We start from the raw sequence: 20,492 nt of genomic DNA, 5'->3' as shown, positions 1-20,492 counted from the left end.
TATATATATATATATATATATATATATATATATATATATATATATATATATATATATATATATATATATATATTATAATAGCCGTAGATGATTCTGTCTGTCTGTCTGTCTATCTGTTGGGTGTCTGTCCGGGGTGTGGCTTACTCGGTTTGCAGAGTAGCTCCACCCATAGCTCCACCCATTCTGGGAGTGGCTATAAACAAATATCCACCATTTTATTAACTCGCATAGCTTTGAGTCCTGTTTTGTAGGCCCGTGGTGTCTTGCTCTCCCCCAGTTTTATTTCAAATCAAATTCGATAAATCATTTCATTTTTCACAGTCGCTAACATAGTTTTAGACTCGGTTGAAAAAAAACGGGAAGAAAATCCGATGAAAGTTGCCGTTTATAGAACGAAATGAATTCTCAAAGGCCTGTAACTTCAAGGCCATTGAGTCTCTCTCACGCCTTTATCTCCAATCTAACTCACCATATGATTTCATTTTTATCGATGGTTTTACTTTTAGACTCGGTGTCAGCAATAATTGAGAACAATCCACACACGCGGGAAAATGCAGAGATATATTTTTTAAAATCGCGTCATGGTGTATCATACACCGCCCAACATGACACCGCCGGCAATGTGTCGATATATATTAAAAATTCGCTTTTGCTTTTCCGTTATGATATATTACTATTTCGTTTGATGATAGTCGTCACAAAAACGTCAACAATGATGCCGACATATATTTCTTCGTTTTTATTTCATTCAACATATTAGCCGGAAGTAAAATATGTTTCAGGAAATTACCGAGAGATATTTCTTCGTTTTTTTTATTAGTTATGTGCGCATACACTTTAAATAGGTTTATTTGAAATCTTTAATTTTCCACAAACATTCCACACACGCGGGAAAATGCAGAGATATATTTTTTAAAATCGCGTCATGGTGTATCATACACCGCCCAACATGACACCGACGGCAATGTGTCGATATCTATTTTAAATTCGATATATCATTTCATTTTTCACAGTCGCTAACATAGTTTTAGACGGTTGAAAAAAAACGAGAAGAAAATCCGATGAAAGTTGCCGTTTATAGAACGAAATGAATTCTCAAATGCCTGTAACTTCAAGGCCATTGAGTCTCTCTCACGCCTTTATCTCCAATCTAACTCACCATATGATTTCATTTTTATCGATGGTTTTAGAGTCGGTGTCAGCAATAATTGAGAACATTCCACACACGCGGGAAAATGCAGATATATTTTTTAAAATCGCGTCATGGTGTATCATACACCGCCTAACATGACACCGACGGCAACGTGTCGATACATATTAAAAATTCGATATATCATTTCATTTTTCACAGTCGCTAACATCGTTTTCGACTCGGTTGAAAAAAAACGGGAAGGAAATCCAATGAAAGTTGCCGTTTATAGAACGAAATGAATTCTCAAACGCCTGTAACTTCAACTTCAAGGCCATTGAGTCTCTCTCACGCCTTTATCTCCAATCTAACTCACCATATGATTTCATTTTTATCGATGGTTTTGGACTCGGTGTCAGCAATAATTGAGAACATTCCACACACGCGGGAAAATGCAGAGATATATTTTAAAAATCGCGTCATGGTGTATCATACACCGCCCAACATGACACCGACGGCAACGTGTCGATATATATTAAAAATTCGCTTTTGCTTTTCCGTTAAGATATATTACTTTTTCGTTTGATGACAGTCGTCACAAAAACGTCAACAATGATGCCGACATATATTTCTTCGTTTTTATTTAATTCAACATTATTAGCCGGAAGTAAAATATGTTTCAGGAAATTACCGAGAGATATTTCTTCGTTTTTTTTATTAGTTATGTGCGCATACACTTTAAATAGGTTTATTTGAAATCTTTAATTTTCCACAAACATTCCACACACGCGGGAAAATGCAGAGATATATTTTTTAAAATCGCGTCATGGTGTATCATACACCGCCCACATGACACCGACGGCAATGTGTCGATATCTATTTTAACTTCGATATATCATTTCATTTTTCACAGTCGCTAACATAGTTTTAGACTCGGTTGAAAAAAAACGAGAAGAAAATCCGATGAAAGTTGCCGTTTATAGAACGAAATGAATTCTCAAATGCCTGTAACTTCAAGGCCATTGAGTCTCTCTCACGCCTTTATCTCCAATATAACTCACCATCATGGTTTGAGACTCGGTGTCAGCAACGCGGGAAAACGCAGAGATATATTTTTTAAAATACACCATATCACCGCCCAACAGCCAACAAGTATCATACACCGCCCAACATGACACAGACGTCAACATTTCGACATTATCGCTTTTTCTTTAAACCGAGCCGAACCGTATAAACCGAGTGAATTCACCGTTTACCTTTGATGCCAGTCGTCACAAAACGACATATATTTCTTCGTTTTTATTTCATTCAACATTTTTAGCCGGAAGTAAAATTACCGAGAAATTACCCGAGTTCAGGAAATTACCGAGACATATTTCTTCGTTTTTTTATTTATTAGTTATTTGCGCATACACTTTAAATAGGTCTATTTGAAATATTAAATTTTCACAATGTAATTTACTTGCCATTTGTCATTTGATAATTATGAGACACTTCCTATTGAGGATCGTGACAATTCATGCGGTGCGTGGAAACTTCCATTTCCAAAATGGATGAGACGATCGATGAAGAACGCAGACTTGAACAGGATGTAGCAAGAAAACGAATGAGACGGGCGAACGAGTCCATCGACGAACGTCAATGCAAACTTGCGGGGTCACCCGTGGGAATCCCACGGGCATGGATGTGTGTGACATTTCGACATATTGAGTTAGATGCTGCACATTCATTTTTACAAAATGGTTACTGGCAAGTCATCAGATCCAGAAATGGTGTCATGAACACAATTTATTTACGCGCAAGCACGAAAGCAAGACGGGCCGATTTCCGATTCCGACGGGCCGACGGGCGAGATGGGCCGATTTGGAGCAAGAAAAAGAACGAGACGGGAGAAAAACGAGAGAAACGAGACGGGGAAAGCCGATTGGAGAGGCGAGTGAGGCGCGATTGGAGAGGAGTGTGAGGCGCGATTGGAGAGGAGTGTGAGGCGCGATTGGAGAGGAGTGTGAGGCGCGATTGGAGAGGAGTGTGAGGCGCGATTGGAGAGGAGTGTGAGGCGCGATTGGAGAGGAGTGTGAGGCACGATTGGAGAGGAGTGATTGGAGGGGAGTGTGAGGCGCGATTGGAGAGGAGTGTGAGGTGCGATTGGAGAGGAGTGTGAGGCGTGATTGGAGAGGAGTGTGAGGCGCGATTGGAGAGGAGTGTGAGGCGCGATTGGAGAGGCGTGTGAGGGATTGGAGAGGAGAGGAGTGTGAGGGATTGGAGAGGTGAGGGATTGTAAAGGAGAGGGATGTGAGGGTTTGGAGAGGAGAGGAGTGCTAGGTGGAGACAGGAGAGTGTCAGGTGGAGAGGAGTGAGGGGTCACATATTATGTGAAATAAATAAAGTGTTCATCACACCATTTCTGGATCTGATGACTTGCCAGTAACCATTTTGTAAAAATGAATGTGCAGCATCTAACTCAATATGTCGAAATGTCACACACATCCATGCCCGTGGGATTCCCACGGGTGACCCCGCTAGTATATATATACTGTATATATATATATATATATATATATATATATATCCAAATATATCTTCAGTTCTCCAGCTTTCAATGAGTGCACGTAATGACGTCACTGCCATGTACATATGCTCTGCCTGTCAAGCTCTCAAGAGAACCCTCCAACAGAGCAGAATTTATCTTATTTACTTATCTTAATGAATAAATTTACTTATCGCTCCCATTAAGGTACAGCATAGCTGGATGGGATACCTTAATGGCAGTTCACCACTGATGGTATGAAATCGCATAGTCACTGGTATATAACCGAAAGGTTTTCAGAGTCATAAGTGTATGCAGGACTCACTGCGTTGCCCTGATGAGCCCCAAAAGGGCGAAACCAGGTCGGTAACTGTGAGTTTTACATACACTTGTGACAGTATCTGAACGAAGATCAAAATTCTGTTCTGTCGGAGGGTTCTCTTGAGAGCTTGACAGGCAGAGCGTATGTACATGGCAGCGACGTCATTACGTGCGCTCATTGAAAGCTGGAGAACTGAAGATATATTTGGATTGGTTGCTCCCGGCTGCATCCAGGCGATTTCATAAAATGAGTGGATACTAGAGATAATGTGCCATGTGGCAGATGGTACTTATCGCTCCCATTAAGGTACAGCATAGCTGGATGGGATACCTTAATGGCGGTTCACCACTGATGGTATGAAATCGCATAGTGACTGGTATATAACCGAAAGGTTTTCAGTCATAAGTGCATGCAGGACTCACTGCGTTGCCCTGATGAGCCCCAAAAAGGGCGAAACCAGGGCGGTAACTGTGAGTTTTACATACACTTATGACAGTATCTGAACTAAGATCAAAATTCTGCTGTCAGAGGGTTCTCTTGAGAGCTTGACAGGCAGAGCGTATGTACATGGCAGTGACGTCATTACTTGCGCTCATTGAAAGCTGGAGAACTGAACATATATTTGGATATACTGTATATATATATATACAACAAACAGCAACATGCATTTTAAGGCCATTTTCCCTGCTAGAGCGGGGGTTAGCCTTGCGGTCCCCATGACAATCTTCTTCAAATCAAATGAAATTTTCCAAAAAATCTCCCCAATCAACGCAAACACTGCACAAATATACATATATATATATATATATATATATATATATATATATATATATATATATATATACACACACACACACACACACACACACACACACACACAGAGACTTGGCATTTATAATGGATATTTTTTTTTTCTTGACCGGTTTACTTTCTGAACTCATATCAATCTGGTGAGTTTCTTTTACCCTTCGGTGATGTCTTTGTTGAAAGAGCCATGTCACTGTCTTTCGCAGCAAGAAGTCAACAACAGGATTATATCACAGGTGGCGTGGCAAAATGTACGGACAGGTGCATTTGATGATCGGCTCCACAGTCGGGTATACAAGGGTTGTTGCGTTCTGTATTAGTGGAAATCAACTGCTGCACGTCTCCAAAAGTTATTCCCGCTTCCTCTGGAGATGGTCCGTCAACTCGACAATGCTGTTTTTCACGGAGTCGTGGCTTTACGAAATTACGGCATGAAACAGCGTGCTATTGCTCGGCAGTATGGCATCACTCAAGGTCAGGTGTCAAAGATCCTGAAACGAAATGATCAGAGGGGTGTCCCTACTCCAATACCGAGGTCAGGACGTCCCCGCAGAACCACAAGGAGGGATGATCGCCAGCTGCACCGGTTAGTCCGCAATGCCGTACCAAGTCAGCTAATCGGCTTAGGGCTGAGTGGCAGCAACTGACAAGTGTGCCTTTATCCAGAAGGCTAGTCAACCAACGACTGGTTCAAGCAGGCTATCGTGACAGGCGTCCCCTGAGAAAGCCACGCCTGACCAGACAACACCGCCAGCGCCGAGTGCAGTGGGCCAGAGAGCACCATCAATGGCAGCCAGGACACTGGAATCACGTGAGCTTCAGTGACGAGTCTAGATTACTGGTCTATCGTCAAGATGGCCGCGTCTGAGTGCGCAGACAAGTGCATGAAGCCTACAACAAAGATTGTATAGTGCCAAGAGTCCAAGCTGGAGGTGGTGGGGTGACCGTTTGGCCTGCTTTTCATGCAGGGGGCAAAACTGACCTGGTTGTTCTGAATGGAAACCTGAACCAGTTCAAGTACAGAGCCATTCTGGAAGAAACATTGCTTCCATTTGCTCGTGCAGCCTTTCAAGGAAACTTTGTCTTCCAATATGACAACGCACGGCCTCATCATGCTCACATGATCCAACACTTTCTTGCTGACCGTGGTATAGAGCATATGGAGTGGCCTGCCATGTCCCCGGATATGAATCCGATAGAGAACTTGCGGGCAGAATTAACGTGTCAAATCGACCACTTGGACCAGCAGCCGACCTCTGTGCGTGAATTGCAGCAGGCTATTGTCACTGCATGGCAAGCGATTCCTGTCCAAACCTTGGCAAATCTCATGAACAGCATGCCTTAACGTGTACGTGCTCTCCTGAATGCTCGTGGGCGTTACACGAAGTACTGAACTGTAATTTTACTGTCCGTAATCCCAGTCGTCATGTAACTTTTGTTTTTGTTAAAAAAAAAATTTGGCTAATGTGCAAAATAAAGAGATACTTCTGGAAAACGTACAGAAGTTAAACACAGTACTGTCCATGAATTGAGTTCGATATCAGTTCACATCACTTTCAAGGATCAATTTATTTGTTTTGAAATGTCAAATGTAGTTTTTGTTTCTTTTAAAGGTCACATTAACAAAATCTAGAATAATTTCAACATAATTCCGATGAACTTTTGGTTCTAAGACATCTTGAAAAGTAAGTTCACCCCCACAAAAAAAATATTCCATATTAAATGCCAAGTCTGTATATATATATATATATATATATATATATATATATATGTATATATATATATATATATATATATATATATATATATATATATATATATATATATATATATATATATACAGATACATATATATATATATACATACATATATATATATATATATATATATATATATATATATATATATATATATATATATATATATATATATTTATTTATTTATATATTTATATATATATATTTATATATTTATATATATTTATATATTTATATATATATATATATATATATATATATATATATATATATATATATATATGTATATATATATATGTATATATATATAATTATATATATATATCTATATTGTTGCGGATCTCGGAAATTCGGCGCTCCCCTTACAAAGGGGGGTTTAATCCCCTTGTCTTTTACACTGGCCGTCTCCGATCCTCGAAACTATGACGTCACTTCCGGTCGGTAGTAGCCAGGGTCATTAGTCAATGAAGTCCCAAATACCTGTGTACTAAGACCGGCCGTAAGCAAGGAGATAATTTCCTCCCGAGCAGCAGCGTTAATAGATGCGCCGAGCGAAGCGAGCTGTGACTCAGGCCGTTAACAAAAGACTAAACCCGATTACAATGGTCGGCCGAATCGTGCCACGTATATTCAATTGAAGGAAACAGACTAAGGCGATCGAATGGAGAAGAAACCGAAGTGAAAGGAAGAACACAGAATTTATTATACAACACTCAAGAGGAAACGAAAGGCAGGAAGAATATACAAAAGAAGGAAATAAAAGGACATAGGGCAACCTTATACACTCTTATATTATCACTCCCAGGACAGAACAAACGGACTTACACGAAAGGATGGAATGGCAGGGCTGGTGGGAAGGAAGAGAAGGGTCCGGGCAGGTGGTAGGTGGGCGTCGATGGTAGGCGGTGAGGTCCGGCTCCGACCTCGCGCTCCGGTCCACGCTCCGGGTGTTCACTCGTACCGCGGCAACGAGCGGCCGGCAGCTTCGCGTGGCGTTTAACGTGAGCGGACAATTATATCGCGGGGGGGAAGACTGGGATGCGGCGTATGTAATAAATTGACCCTTAGCCTTCGGCCAGTTGTGCGCCTCCAATGGTCCATGACAACGGCAAGCAGGGACTCCTTCACCACTCTCGGGTCTTCCGCGTCTGCCGTCCTCTCCCGTATCACTCATCTCTCTAAGTAGTCCCACGCGGCCACTTATATTGGCCGATCGCGTATTAAGCTGCTTGCCTTTTTGGATACGCCCATCGGTGAGCTGCCTCGGCCCTGATTGGTCATGAGGGCTCACCGGTCTGCCCCTTGATGGTGCGTTGGTGGGCCATGCCTCATTCCTGGCGCTCCTCCCTTCTTCTCCAACTCTGCCACGTGGCTTATGGTGGCTTGCGGGATAGAAGACCACTCGCACTGATGTTGAAAGGAACCTTAGGGCCTACTCTTATTTAATTAATACAACGCAGATTCAACTATTGGAAACAGATCCTTAACTAGAACACATACTAATGAAATAACTAAAGAAGATCCTATGGTGTTCTACGTGTTGCAATATGACCTAACTAGGGTGCGACATTTGACTTTTACACAAAAGTGGGAATATTTACAGGGGATTATTTATAAAGGATATTACAAATATTTACAAAGTGGAGGGTTCTAAAAACCGCAACACAGCACCCTCATTTCCTCCAGGGCTGTCCCGGCCCGAAAGAACTTTAACTTAGTGTGACACTCAGGTGTGGTAACCCTCTACTATTAACTTCACCCTGAGTGCGACATTTTAAAACAACCAAGTATGTGCCGCCTGCTGCGTTGCATTCTATCTCGCAGACTCATGCCCACAGAATAACCGAATTACGGAATTAATTCTCAAACTACACATTGACGGTGGGGAGCATTATTTACAAAGACACTATTTGGTATTTACATGCGAACCCAGGACCTGTCTTTTTGGGAAACAAAAAGAAGATGTTTTGATAAGAGGAAAGGCATGCACTGCACTGCACCGATACCACCAGCACCAATAAGCACCAAAAGCACCAAAATGCACAAAAAGCACCATCCAGTGCACAGTCATACATTTCAAATAATCAGCAGATGACTTGCGACGTCTTCTCTGCTGGGCCGATGTTCTTGGCTGCTGGGCCCATGTTCCTGATGACTTCTGGCTTGCTGCCTAGTTGGTAATAAAAGGGCACAAAACGCGTCCACTTCTTTTTAAAATTATGGCCAGCAGGGGCCAACTAAGGGTGGTCCACCTGCATGGCTTCGGTGCCACCTTTACCGAGGTCCGCAAGCAAGATGTCCCTGGCCACAATGGCCGGTCCCTAGCAGAGGTGCCAGGCCCCAAAACGTGGGGTCAATAAATGTGGTGCTCGGCCACAGACCTGTGGTCCATACAGTGGTGCTCGGCTACAACATCGTGCAGTCCATAAGTGGGGTACCGGTCCAGGCAGGCAGCAGCGATGGTGCCAGCACACAACTGCAACACCTGCACACTTTCCCCTCAGTACCCAAAGACCACGGTCCATGAGTGGGGAAGGAAGACAAAGCAGGGTTAGCGGGGTGCAAGGGCGCAAGAGTACACATCAACTCAAGGTAATACAGAGGTGAGGTGCGCAGGAGAGTGAGCCGAGAAAGCTCGTCGCTACCGTACTTTCCCCCCCTGTCACCTCATCTACCCTTGCCCTTACCCCGTATTTACACAATTTACAAATCCGTCGCTAACGTCCTGTCTTCCCCATATCTCCCCTAATCCAAATTCGTCAACAATCCCTCTAAACCAAATTTGCCATTAATCAATTCCCCATCGATCCCTCCGAAGGAGGAAGAGATGGAATCACAAGCACAATGTCACCCCCACGTCATGATGCGTCTTACCCCCCAGACATTTGCACAAACCGGTGGTGTAGAGTCCTGTCACCTTGGTGAGTGGATGCAGATGGTGCGAAGAGACTTTCAATCCTAACTATCTCCTAAATGACTTTAACACACTTTACACTACCCGGGTACTTTCCCTGCCAAACCATTGGCCATCTTACACTTTCTAGTTCTAAAAACCAATTCCCATTGACCAAACTGTGGTGCTCACCAAATTTGGGGTCTCACTCCCCCGATTCTACTCCCTGTGCTCTCGCACAATTTCCGGGCTGGGTCGTGTGGCGCTCCCAGCAGGTCCGCTCACCTGCACACCTCCGCCACTGCAGTTGTCTCCCAAGCTTACCTGCTCCTTACCCTAACCTACCTGGGGAAGGCCCTCTGGTGCTCTCACCCCCAACCGCCCTCTCTGGCGTCGGGCTACCCGGGTCCGTCCTCCAGATCCTCGGGCCCCATTGAACACTGCTGGCTCCCAGAGCCTACCTGCGGCCTCACCTGGCCGACAGACTAACAGTGGCGGAGTGCCCATTCAATCACACACACTAACAGGCCACACGCCCAGCCAATTTACTCCACTAATGCACCCAACACAACACTCCTGTGCAACTACCCACACCACAGATGCCAATATCCAACCACAATTTACTTACTCCCTCTACCTACTTTTAAACTACCCTCCCCGGGTACTCGTGAAAGGGTCCATCCTGTCCCCATCCACTCCTTTCGCATCAACCACTCCACTCCACGTATTCCACCATACTCACCATACTCACCATACTCACTCCACACCATCCATTCCATACTCCATACCATCTATTCCATACTCCATTCTCACTTGCCACCTGTATTCCACTTGCACACCTGGTGCCCACACACCTGGTGGCACTTGCACCCTCCTTTCCTCCAGGACCATTCACTCAATATCATGCCAATCATCATGCTCACCACAAATACTCACGTTCAATTTCTCATTTCATCACTCTCACTCCAAACACATAGCATCATCTAACTAACTACTCCCTTCTGAAACTCGTGCTCCCCGTCTTCCCTTATGCTAAGCACTCCCTCGTCGTTATCATCCAAACTAATCTACCTACGTCCCCTACTACTGGTATCATGTCGCTACTTAAATCTACAGTTACCTATGGTCATTTCTAATTCCCTATACATTATAACATAACCTGCCCCGGGCTAGGTGTTCACTGCCATAACCCCATAAACTAATGCTCATGTGCTCCCAGAGTGAGGTGAATGGTAAAACTTACCATTCGCCATCACTACCGCTACCATCAAATGTCCACTATACTACGATTCCTCGGTGCGTCATTACATCATCAAAGCTCGGCTTTGCAAAGTCGAGCAATGAATTCGGGTGGTTTGGTCTCCTGCAGGTTGGGTCCGTCCGGCATTCGGATTCAGGGGAGGAGGTTTCGTCGGGCCAAGGCTCCAAGCACCATCCCGGCGCAAGGCCTTTCGCTCCCAAGCGCGATGGCCCAGCCTTACCTGGGCGGAGTGCCACCACCACAAGGGGGCGCTGTTCCATACCCTCCTCCTTCCCCTCAAACCGGGCCGCCCACTTTGCCTGGCACAGCGCGGACTCGACCGTGCAGGGCGGGGCCCGGCCCGAATCGGGCACGGCGCTCCGAGCAGGAGCGATGCGACACCGATCCCCGCCGGCTCCCGCAGCACACAATGAACACCGCGCCCGAGAGCTCGCGTCGGCTATACGTCGGCCTAAATGCTGCCCCAGTTAACGTCGATGCTCGGCTTGTATGCTCACACGCATATGCGACCCCTTTTACACTCACACATCCAGGTGTCTCAGCGCCTCTCATGCAACCCATACATTCCCTGCACTCTATCACTGCACTCTCTCTCCGTACACACTCTTCTCTCGGCACACTCACACTCTCCGTTACACACCTTTCTTCCCCCGTTACGTCCTCCGTAACACTCACCACGGGTGTGCACCCCTGCACATACCCACTCACGCGCTCCGATGTGCCCTCCCACACACGCGCCACAACCAACTCAGGTGTGCATTCTCGCACACCCGCCACAACCAACTCGCCCTCTGTATCGCAATCACTCCCACTATCACACTCTGCCGTGCATTCTCCCTTGCACTCGGTAACACACTCGCGTTCCGGTGCCATTTTCACGAACACCACTCACAAGGGGCCCTCCACAAACACCCGGGTGCCGTCTCGATCCCAAGCGCGCGAAAAACCCTCTCGCGCCAAACATTCTCCTGCAAAATCCCCCCGCACAATATACAGCCCGACTCACCTGGGCGCTTCTTCCTCCTCGCTCCAACACCACCTGCAAATCTTTATTCGGGTTATGCAGCACGACATCATGATGCGAACATGGACTTTGCACAATTTCCATTCCTCCACCCCGCGAGTGCTCTTCTAAGTCCGTCTCTTCCGCCCCAATTTCCACTATTGGTTCAATTGATTCGATTTCTTTTTCTTTTTCCTTTCCCTCGACGACCGCTGGCTCTATTAAAATTTTCTTTTCTACTTCGGCGGTCGCCGGCTTCCCCATACCCCGGGTCGCGATTTCTATCCCGGTCATTTTAACCGCACTCTGCTCTGCCTCGCTCAACCCGCGCTCCTCGAGTCGCATTACCTCGCTGCGTACTGATGTGCCTCTCCCGCTTGCCATGCGGTCTATGTTCTCCCCACATTTTTGTATGCGGTCACCCATTTCATTCCCAAACCCTTCAATTTGGTTTCCTAATCCCCCAAATTTGCTTTCTAATTTATTAATGTTACTCCCTACTTCCTTCAATTGACCGCCCATTCTATCTTCCATTCCCTCACTATTGGCCCTCATTTCTCCCATCTCTTTCCTTAATCCCCCAATTTGATTGCCCAATTGCTCTCCCATTTTATTCATTTCCCTGCTGGATTTGTCTGCCATCTTTTCCATATACCCCCATCATTTGCGCCATAAAGAGGTCACTGGTGCTGCTGGCTCGGCTGCCGCGGCCATGTGCGAGGCGCCGCCATTTTGTGCTGCCGCGACCACGTGTGAGGTGCCGCCATTTTGCGCGCCTGCAACCCCCTCTACCGCACCTTCTTCAACCTCCTCTTCCATTACCCCCAATTGTTCCCTGGGATCCTGGGTTGTCTCTAACCCCTCTTCTATCTCCCCCACCGGCATCCGATCGCCTTGACTATCCATGGTTTGGTTTTTAATACTAGATTTCGGCCGCTCCTAATTTTTGACCAAATTTTTTAGATGGATTAAAAAAAATTGGTTCGGGTCCAATCCCACTCCCAAACACCAATTGTTGCGGATCTCGGGTTACGGCGCTCCCCTTACCGAGGGGGGGGGGGGGGGGGGTTAATCCCGTCTATTAAGCTGGCCGTCCGAGTTCTTAGAAGATATCGCGCTCCTTCCGTTCGGAAGCAGGGCGATACTCCTGCCCGAGCCACGCACAAGATGGAATATTGACGAGCAGTTTAGCAATCCGAAGCTCGAGCCGTTTAGCGGCAGTCTAAACCCGATTCTAAGCGGTTTCTATATCGTGCCACCGGTATTCAATTGGGAAAAGACTAAAGCGACCGGATGAGAGGAAACCCAAAGAATAAGAAGGAAGAACACAGGTTTATTAACTATGTACAATACTAAAGAGGAAACGAAAGGCAGCAAGAATATACAAAAGAAGGAAATAAAAGGACATAGGTCAACCTTATACACTCTTATATTATCACTCCCAGGACAGAACAAACGGACTGACATGAAAGGATGGAATGGCAGGGCTGGTGGGAAGGAAGAGAAGGGTCCGGGCAGGTGGTAGGTAGGCGTCGATGGTAGGCGGTGAGGTCCGGCTCCGATCTCACGCTCCGGTCCACGCTCCGGGTGTTCACTCGTACCGCGGCAACGAGCGGCCGGCATCTTCGCGTGGCGTTTAACGTGAGCGGACAATTATATCGCGGTGGGGAAGACTGGGATGCGGCGTATGTAATAAATTGACCCTTAGCCTTCGGCCAGTTGTGCGCCTCCAATGGTCCATGACAACGGCAAGCAGGGACTCCTTCACCACTCTTGGGTCTTCCGCGTCTGCCGTCCTCTCCCGTATCACTCATCTCTCTAAGTAGTCCCACGCGGCCGCTTATATTGGCCGATTGCGTATTACGCCGCTTGCCTTTTTGGATACGCCCATCGGTGAGCTGCCTCGGCCCTGATTGGTCGTGAGGGCTCACCGGTCTGCCCCTTGATGGTGCGTTGGTGGGCCACGCCTCATTCCTGGCGCTCCTCCCTTCTTCTCCAACTCTGCCACGTGGCTTATGGAGGCTTGCGGGATAGAAGACTGTAGTGAAAATATACCAAAGTTGAACCCGGGAGTGATGCTCGCTTAAACCACTGAGGGGCGTCTATAAGATCTGGGACATCCGCGACGCTGAGCCACTCCTGTGACATTTACTATGACATGTAGTCTTGTAGTCTTGAATGGTACGTACCCGCACATATATGCTAGACTCGCTTGCTTTGACTATTATTATCGATCCTTTCTATATGATGCCAAGATCCTGATATCTATTGCATGATTGTATTTTTACAGGATGATGCCAAAGATCTAATTGTGATTAAACCTACCTATGGGACAAAGTTGTGGACCTGATTGATTTCCACGACAAAGACCACTCGCACTGATGTTGAAAGGAACTTTGGGGCCTACTCTTATTTAATTAATACAACGCATATTCAACTATTGGAAACAGATCCTTAACTAGAACACATTCTAATGAAATAACTAAAGAAGATCCTATGGTGTTCTACGTGTTGCAATATGACCTAACTAGGGTGCGACCTTTGACCTTTACACAAAAGTGGGAATATTTACAGGGGATTATTTATAAGGGATTATTACAAATATTTACAAAGTGGAGGGTTCTAAAAACCGCAACAATATTAATATATGTAACCTGTTTCCACAAGGGTGTTGTAAAGGAATTCATTCCCAATATAGAGTGGAATATTTAGGGAGTTTGCTCAGAAAGTGCTTTGACACCAAAATAGTCACTAACTGTTGAGACTGATGAAGTAAATTGACAAAAAGATAATTATATTGTGGACGGAATTGACTGAAAAGTTTGTGGTTAGATATATTTTTACTTCCTCTAAGTGTGCGAACCAACAACTCAGTCCCTATACACCGCCTGTCTGTGCAACCGAGCCCCAAAAATGCACATAACTTAAAATTGCATGAATATGGATATTTGTAGACCACCGCACATACTACTGTCTGAATGAAAGAGCTCTTAAATGAGGTATCACTCAGCATTATACATGCTGTGGTTTTGACATTTGCATTTCGACATTGTGTGTGTGTGTGTGTGTGTGTGTGTGTGTGTGTGTGTGTGTGTGTGTGTGTGTGTGTGTGTGTGTGTGTGTGTGTACACACATATTAGTAGGGTATGCTTATACGTGGTAAGTCATAAAGAACTGTGCTTCATACGTCGGTACATGTACATAATAAATAGAAGCTTTATGATTAACAGGCAAACTTCACAGACCTCCTGCTAGATATCAATTGAGGTTGTTTTTTTGTTCGTTTTATGGATGTGTTTACGATTTTTTACATAAATTTCCATTGAGGTTTTAATTTCACTGTTTCCTGTTGTCGAAATGACAATTTTCAAATGCTAGATATCAATTGAGGTTTTTCTTTTTGTTGTTTTTTATGGTCGTGATTACTTGTTATGTCGTACGGACACTACGACGGTTCTGTTATTTATGTTTTCCTGGTGTATCGGCTTCGATGTCCGTTGTCGTGCCAAATTTCAGCTTTCTACGTTACCCAGAAGGTACCGAACATTAATATCAGTGAGTGAGTGGTTAGAATGATATATATATATATATATGTATGTATGTATGTATGTATGTATGTATGTATGTTTTGTTACATGAGTCTACATTTCCCATTTTGGCACTCTTAGCAGATATAAATTGTTTGTTTGTGCATGATCACATTCATATCAAGATGTATTATAATAAAGGTAAAGGCATCTTGTGATATTCCACAATCCGTGCATTTTGTGTAGGATGGAGGAGACGCTGCAAGAGCTTTTACATGGAGAAGCATGCAGCGTGAATCCAAGTCAACCAGACACCACCACAACCATTCAGGTCAGCATTAATTGTGGACACAACACATACATAAGCTCAGCACCCTCTGGTATGTTAGACGATCTCATAACTGTGTAATTAGCATCGAGTTTGGGTGCAAAGCATCTGTATGACATTCCCATCACAGCATTCACCCTTCATCTGTATTACACCCACAGAGCACAATAAGGTAAAGTCATTAGAGATCTGATATACCTTTGATCCATAAGATTAAAATTGATGCATTGCCATTACATACATAGGGGAGAAAATGCTCAAGAAAGGCAAACAAAATTATTGGGTGGAATGCTCAACAGTGCGCTCGTCATACTGTTTCACTTGACGACATTTAACCCTCATCGAAACGGAATAAAGACCTTCAAATGCCAAATGTTCAGAGTGAAGGTTTAAAGTTTAAAGTGGAGGACTTGTTACACATATACGAGTAATCGGATGTTCCTCATAATCTTTTGTCAGGCTGTATTGTCAAATTGTGCGGGCACTAAATCAATAAATTGTTGTTGTTCTCAATACTGTATATGTGTGCACAATCTTTGTTGACTCTTCGACAATGGAGAAATTCGATCAAAATGTGGTTTCAATCCTGTTAATGAGAAAATAATAGAGCTGGTTGGAAGAAGAGAAGCTTCCAATCTATCCATCACCATGGACCACTACCCAAGAGGAAAAGTATGCAGTTGCCACTTGGATTTTCAAATGTTTGCATCAACACTAGTCTTGCACAGCACGTGTTTTGGCCTTCATATCCCCATCAGCACGGCAAACAGTTTATCCAAAACTCATCCAAGAAAGTTTTTTAAATATCCGTTAAGACTGGAGAGCACCAATCGTGCAATAACATTACTGTGAAAATCCTCTTTAAAACTGAACTTCCGTCCCAATTTCAGCTTTCTTGCAGAACGCAACAGGTTTTCCGATCGAATTTTTCTGTATTTTGCTCCATCCATTTTCCATTCTATTCTGACAAGTGCCCCAGTCCATGCTGATGAGAAACATCCCCATAACATGATGCTGCCATCTCCATGCTTCACAGTAGGGGTGGTGTTCTTTGGGTGATGTGCTGTGTTGGGTTTGCACCAAACGTAACGTTTTGCATTTAGGCCAAAAAGTTCCATCTTGGTTTCGTCAGACCACAAAACTTTTTGGCCACATGGCTCAGAATGTCCAGTACCTCAAACGGGACATAAGGTGGGCTTTTTTGAGTAATGGCTTCGTTATTGCCACCCTACTGTACAGGCCAGACTCTGATCAGTCTCTTCCTTGCTTGGCCATCCAGTTTGGAGGGACGGCCTGATCTAGGCAGTTTCTTGGTGGTACCATACCCCTTCCACTTCTCAATGATTGTCTTGATTGTGCTCCAAGGGATTAATGTAATTTAATTCCAGGCTATCGGGCAACAAAAGGTGAAAAATATGAAAGGAGGTGTCGACTTTCTATAGATACTGTGTGTGTCTGTGTATATAATTATATTGCTACGGTTTTGAGATTAACAATATATATATATAATTTCAATACACACCGAGTCACAAGTGTGCCTCACTGACCGGGTCCTCAGTCGAGGTCCTCAGCATCATCCCGTTTCGGCCCTTCAACCTCGATACAGTCAGCTAAGGTGGGCCAACAGGGGAGCATATACCTCCACATGAAGCACCTGGATACGTACTTTTTGGATGCACCTGGATGCGGATGCCCCCACCCCTGCCAGTGAGAACACAGACTACAACTAGAACGGCACTCAGTAGAGAGCATACCTCCACCTGGTGAACAGTTTATGTTTTGTATCTCACTGATAGGCCGGATCTGGATTCGGACCTGAACCAAAATCTAATCGGCTTGTTCTTGGCACCGAACCAACTCATCCACCAAGTTTATTCATAACTCGTCCATAACCTTTTTAAAATATCAGGGTATCTATCGCTTTTCACCTGATCTCTCTATGGTGGAGAATCACTTAGAAATTAAATAATTCTTGTAGCCGAATCCATATTCAGATCTTCACGAAAATCTAAACGATTAGTCCTTTTCACACACACAACCTCTCCACCAAGTTTCATCCAAATCTGTCCACAACTTTATGAGATATCCTGCTATATATAATTTTTGGCCATATCACTCATTGGTGAAGAATCACTCTAAAAACTAGAACGCCACTCAGTAGAACGCATACTCCCGCCGTGGGTCAAGTTGGAATAGTACGATTTCACAAAAGTTTGAGGGAGTAGTTCAGTGACAACACAAGACAGACACTGCACAGATATATATATATATATATATATATATATATATATATATATATATATATATATATATATATATATATATATATATATATATATATATATATATATATATATATTATAGATATATATAGATATATATATATATAGATATATATATATATAGATATATATATATATAGATATATATATATATATATAGATATATATATATATATATATAGATATATATATATATATATATAGATATATATATATACAGTATATATATATATATAGATATATATATATATATAAAATATATAGAAGATTAAAAACACCTCACAGCCACAAAACACTAAATTAAAAACACCTCACAGCCACAAAATTAAAACACCTCACAGCCACGTGATTTAAAAACACCTCACCACCACATCATTTTACACCTCACCACCACATAATTCAAAATACCTCACCACCACGTGATTCAAAACCACCACCACGTTATTAAAAACACTTCACAACCACGGAAACAAAAGTTTCAGGGAGTAGTTCAGTGACAGCAGACACTGCCCAGATATGTAGATATATAGATAAATAAACCTGAAAATCGCAGAGCCAGAATTATTTTTTGGTCTGGGAAGCCCATGTGAGGTTTCTTCTTCTTCAGCCTCTGACAACCCTGGGTGAATATGCGATCTTTTTTTAAAAAGTTCGAATTTTGCCAAATCTGTTTTATTCGTTTGTTAATATACCTCAGCCACTGACAAGTCTGGAATTATAATTTTATTTGAGGTTCAAATTAACCCGGGACATTGTGTCAGTCAAACGATGCCTGCAAGTCTGTACATGTCATAAATAATTAATCGTCCACAGTCGAACTCGTCTTCTTCACGCAATAACAACTTCCAGCTTCCAGACCGTACATCCAATCATCTTCAAATTTTGCACACTTGTTACTCTTCATGACTTATACTACAGTATGAAGTTTCACGTTGATCAATGAAGTGGTTCAAGAGATATAAATGTTTTTATTATTTGCGTTTAATTAAGGATATCTGCCAAACCACGTGACCTAACGCAAATTCCAAAAGGGCATTTTAGTAGACTGATATGCTGAACATATCTGTGGTTTCCCCTCGATTGGATCACAAATGAGGGAGGAGCTAGGTTTTAAATGTTTGTGCTTAAAAACATCATAACTCTGAAACCATGTGATGCATGACGTCATGCTCACTGACTTTTTTGTTCGTCATGGGTATGCGATTCTGCCGGCAAAGTTTGGCCTCGATCTGTTCAGGCGTTTTGGAGAAAATTGGATTTTAGTGTTTTTCACTCAAAACAATATGGCGGCCGAACCACGTGACCTGTGCCGTCATAATTACCATTAAAATATTCTGCAGACCGAGTCCCTCCTATGGTAAAAATTTGCTCTCAATCGGTCCAATTAATTGCAGAGAAAATGGTTTTTAAAGGAAAACAGAAAAAAAAAAATTCCCCAAAAAATTCCCAAAAAAACTTCCTGGATCCGGAATAATTTCCTGAGCTTCACCAAAACCTAATCAATTCTTCCTTATCCCAAGTGCAATCATCCCACCAACTTTCATCCAAATCCGTTCAGAACTTTTCCAGATATCTTGTTCACAAACACACGAACACACACACGCACACACACACACACACACACACACACGCACACACACACACACACACACACACACGCACGCACACACGGACACGAGCGAATGCATTACTCCCTGGCGGGAGTAATTATACTAGCTGGATCCGGATCTGGATCCAGCTCTCCACCAAAATTGAATATTTTCTTCCTTGTCACACAAAAAACCTGTCCAATATGTTTCACCCAAATCCATCCATAACCTTTTCAGATATCCTGCTATATGTTTGTTTTAGCCCTACCTCCGAATGGTGTTGAATCACTTAAAAATTTAAATAATTCTCATATCCGAATCCATATTCAGATCTTCACCAAAATCGAATATATTTGTCCTTGTCAGACACCCAACCGGTCCACCAAGTTTCGTCCACATCCGTCCACAACTTTTTGAGATATCGTGCTACGTATCGTTTTTGGCCCGATCTCCTAATAGTGAAGAATCGCTTTAAAAATTCTAGTAGCCGGATCCGAATCCAGATCTTCACCAAAATCGAATCATTTCATCCTTGTCATACATGCTACATCTCTGCCAATTTTCGTCCGAATCCATCCGCAACCTTTTGAGATATTTTGTTCACAGACAAACGGACAGACAAACAGACAGGGGTGAAAACATAACCTTCATCCACCTTTGGTGGCGGAGGTAATAAACCAGGTGTCTCAATGCAATCTCTTCACTTCCATGGTGACAGACAGCTTAGAGACTTAGAGTACTTCAAAATAATTTAATACTAACATTATTTGCTGATTGCTAACTGGTATCCCCACCATGGTCAATTGGTCATACTATCCTCTTCAACTAATACTAAAGTATTGTAGGAGCTGGGGCTCCCACGTCGATCAGAAGAATGGACGCGACAAAAAGCTGGAATTCATCTGAGTTGCTTTATTGAAATCAAACACTCAGGCACTCTGAAGTCCCGTTTATCGGTCAGCAATATATATCTATTAACCCAGGGGGTTTGCCCAGGCCCGGCGCCAGGGGGCGTGGCCCAGCGTCCTGGCTGCGGCCTGGCAAGTTGAGGGCGAGCCTGCCCGGG

At 43.6% G+C, this 20,492-nt stretch overlaps 1 protein-coding gene across 4 annotated transcripts in view; it reads left to right on the top strand.

Moving 5' to 3' along the window:
• LOC137431166 (uncharacterized) overlaps positions 1-20,492 on the top strand; it is an 808,282-nt gene that overhangs the window by 484,441 nt on the left and 303,349 nt on the right. For all 4 annotated transcript variants that reach the window (XM_078781584.1, XM_078781583.1, XM_078781585.1 and 1 more), the window contains one exon: positions 15,474-15,558. In XM_078781584.1, the coding sequence (XP_078637710.1) occupies positions 15,474-15,558 (85 nt within the window). The remainder of the gene's footprint in view (positions 1-15,473; positions 15,559-20,492) is intronic.

The sequence above is a fragment of the Myxine glutinosa genome, chromosome 7 (genome assembly GCF_964187855.1).
Source record: "Myxine glutinosa chromosome 7, kmMyxGlut1.1, whole genome shotgun sequence".
NCBI classification, from domain to species: Eukaryota; Metazoa; Chordata; class Myxini; order Myxiniformes; family Myxinidae; genus Myxine; species Myxine glutinosa.
This window is presented reverse-complemented; position numbering and strand designations above follow the sequence as displayed.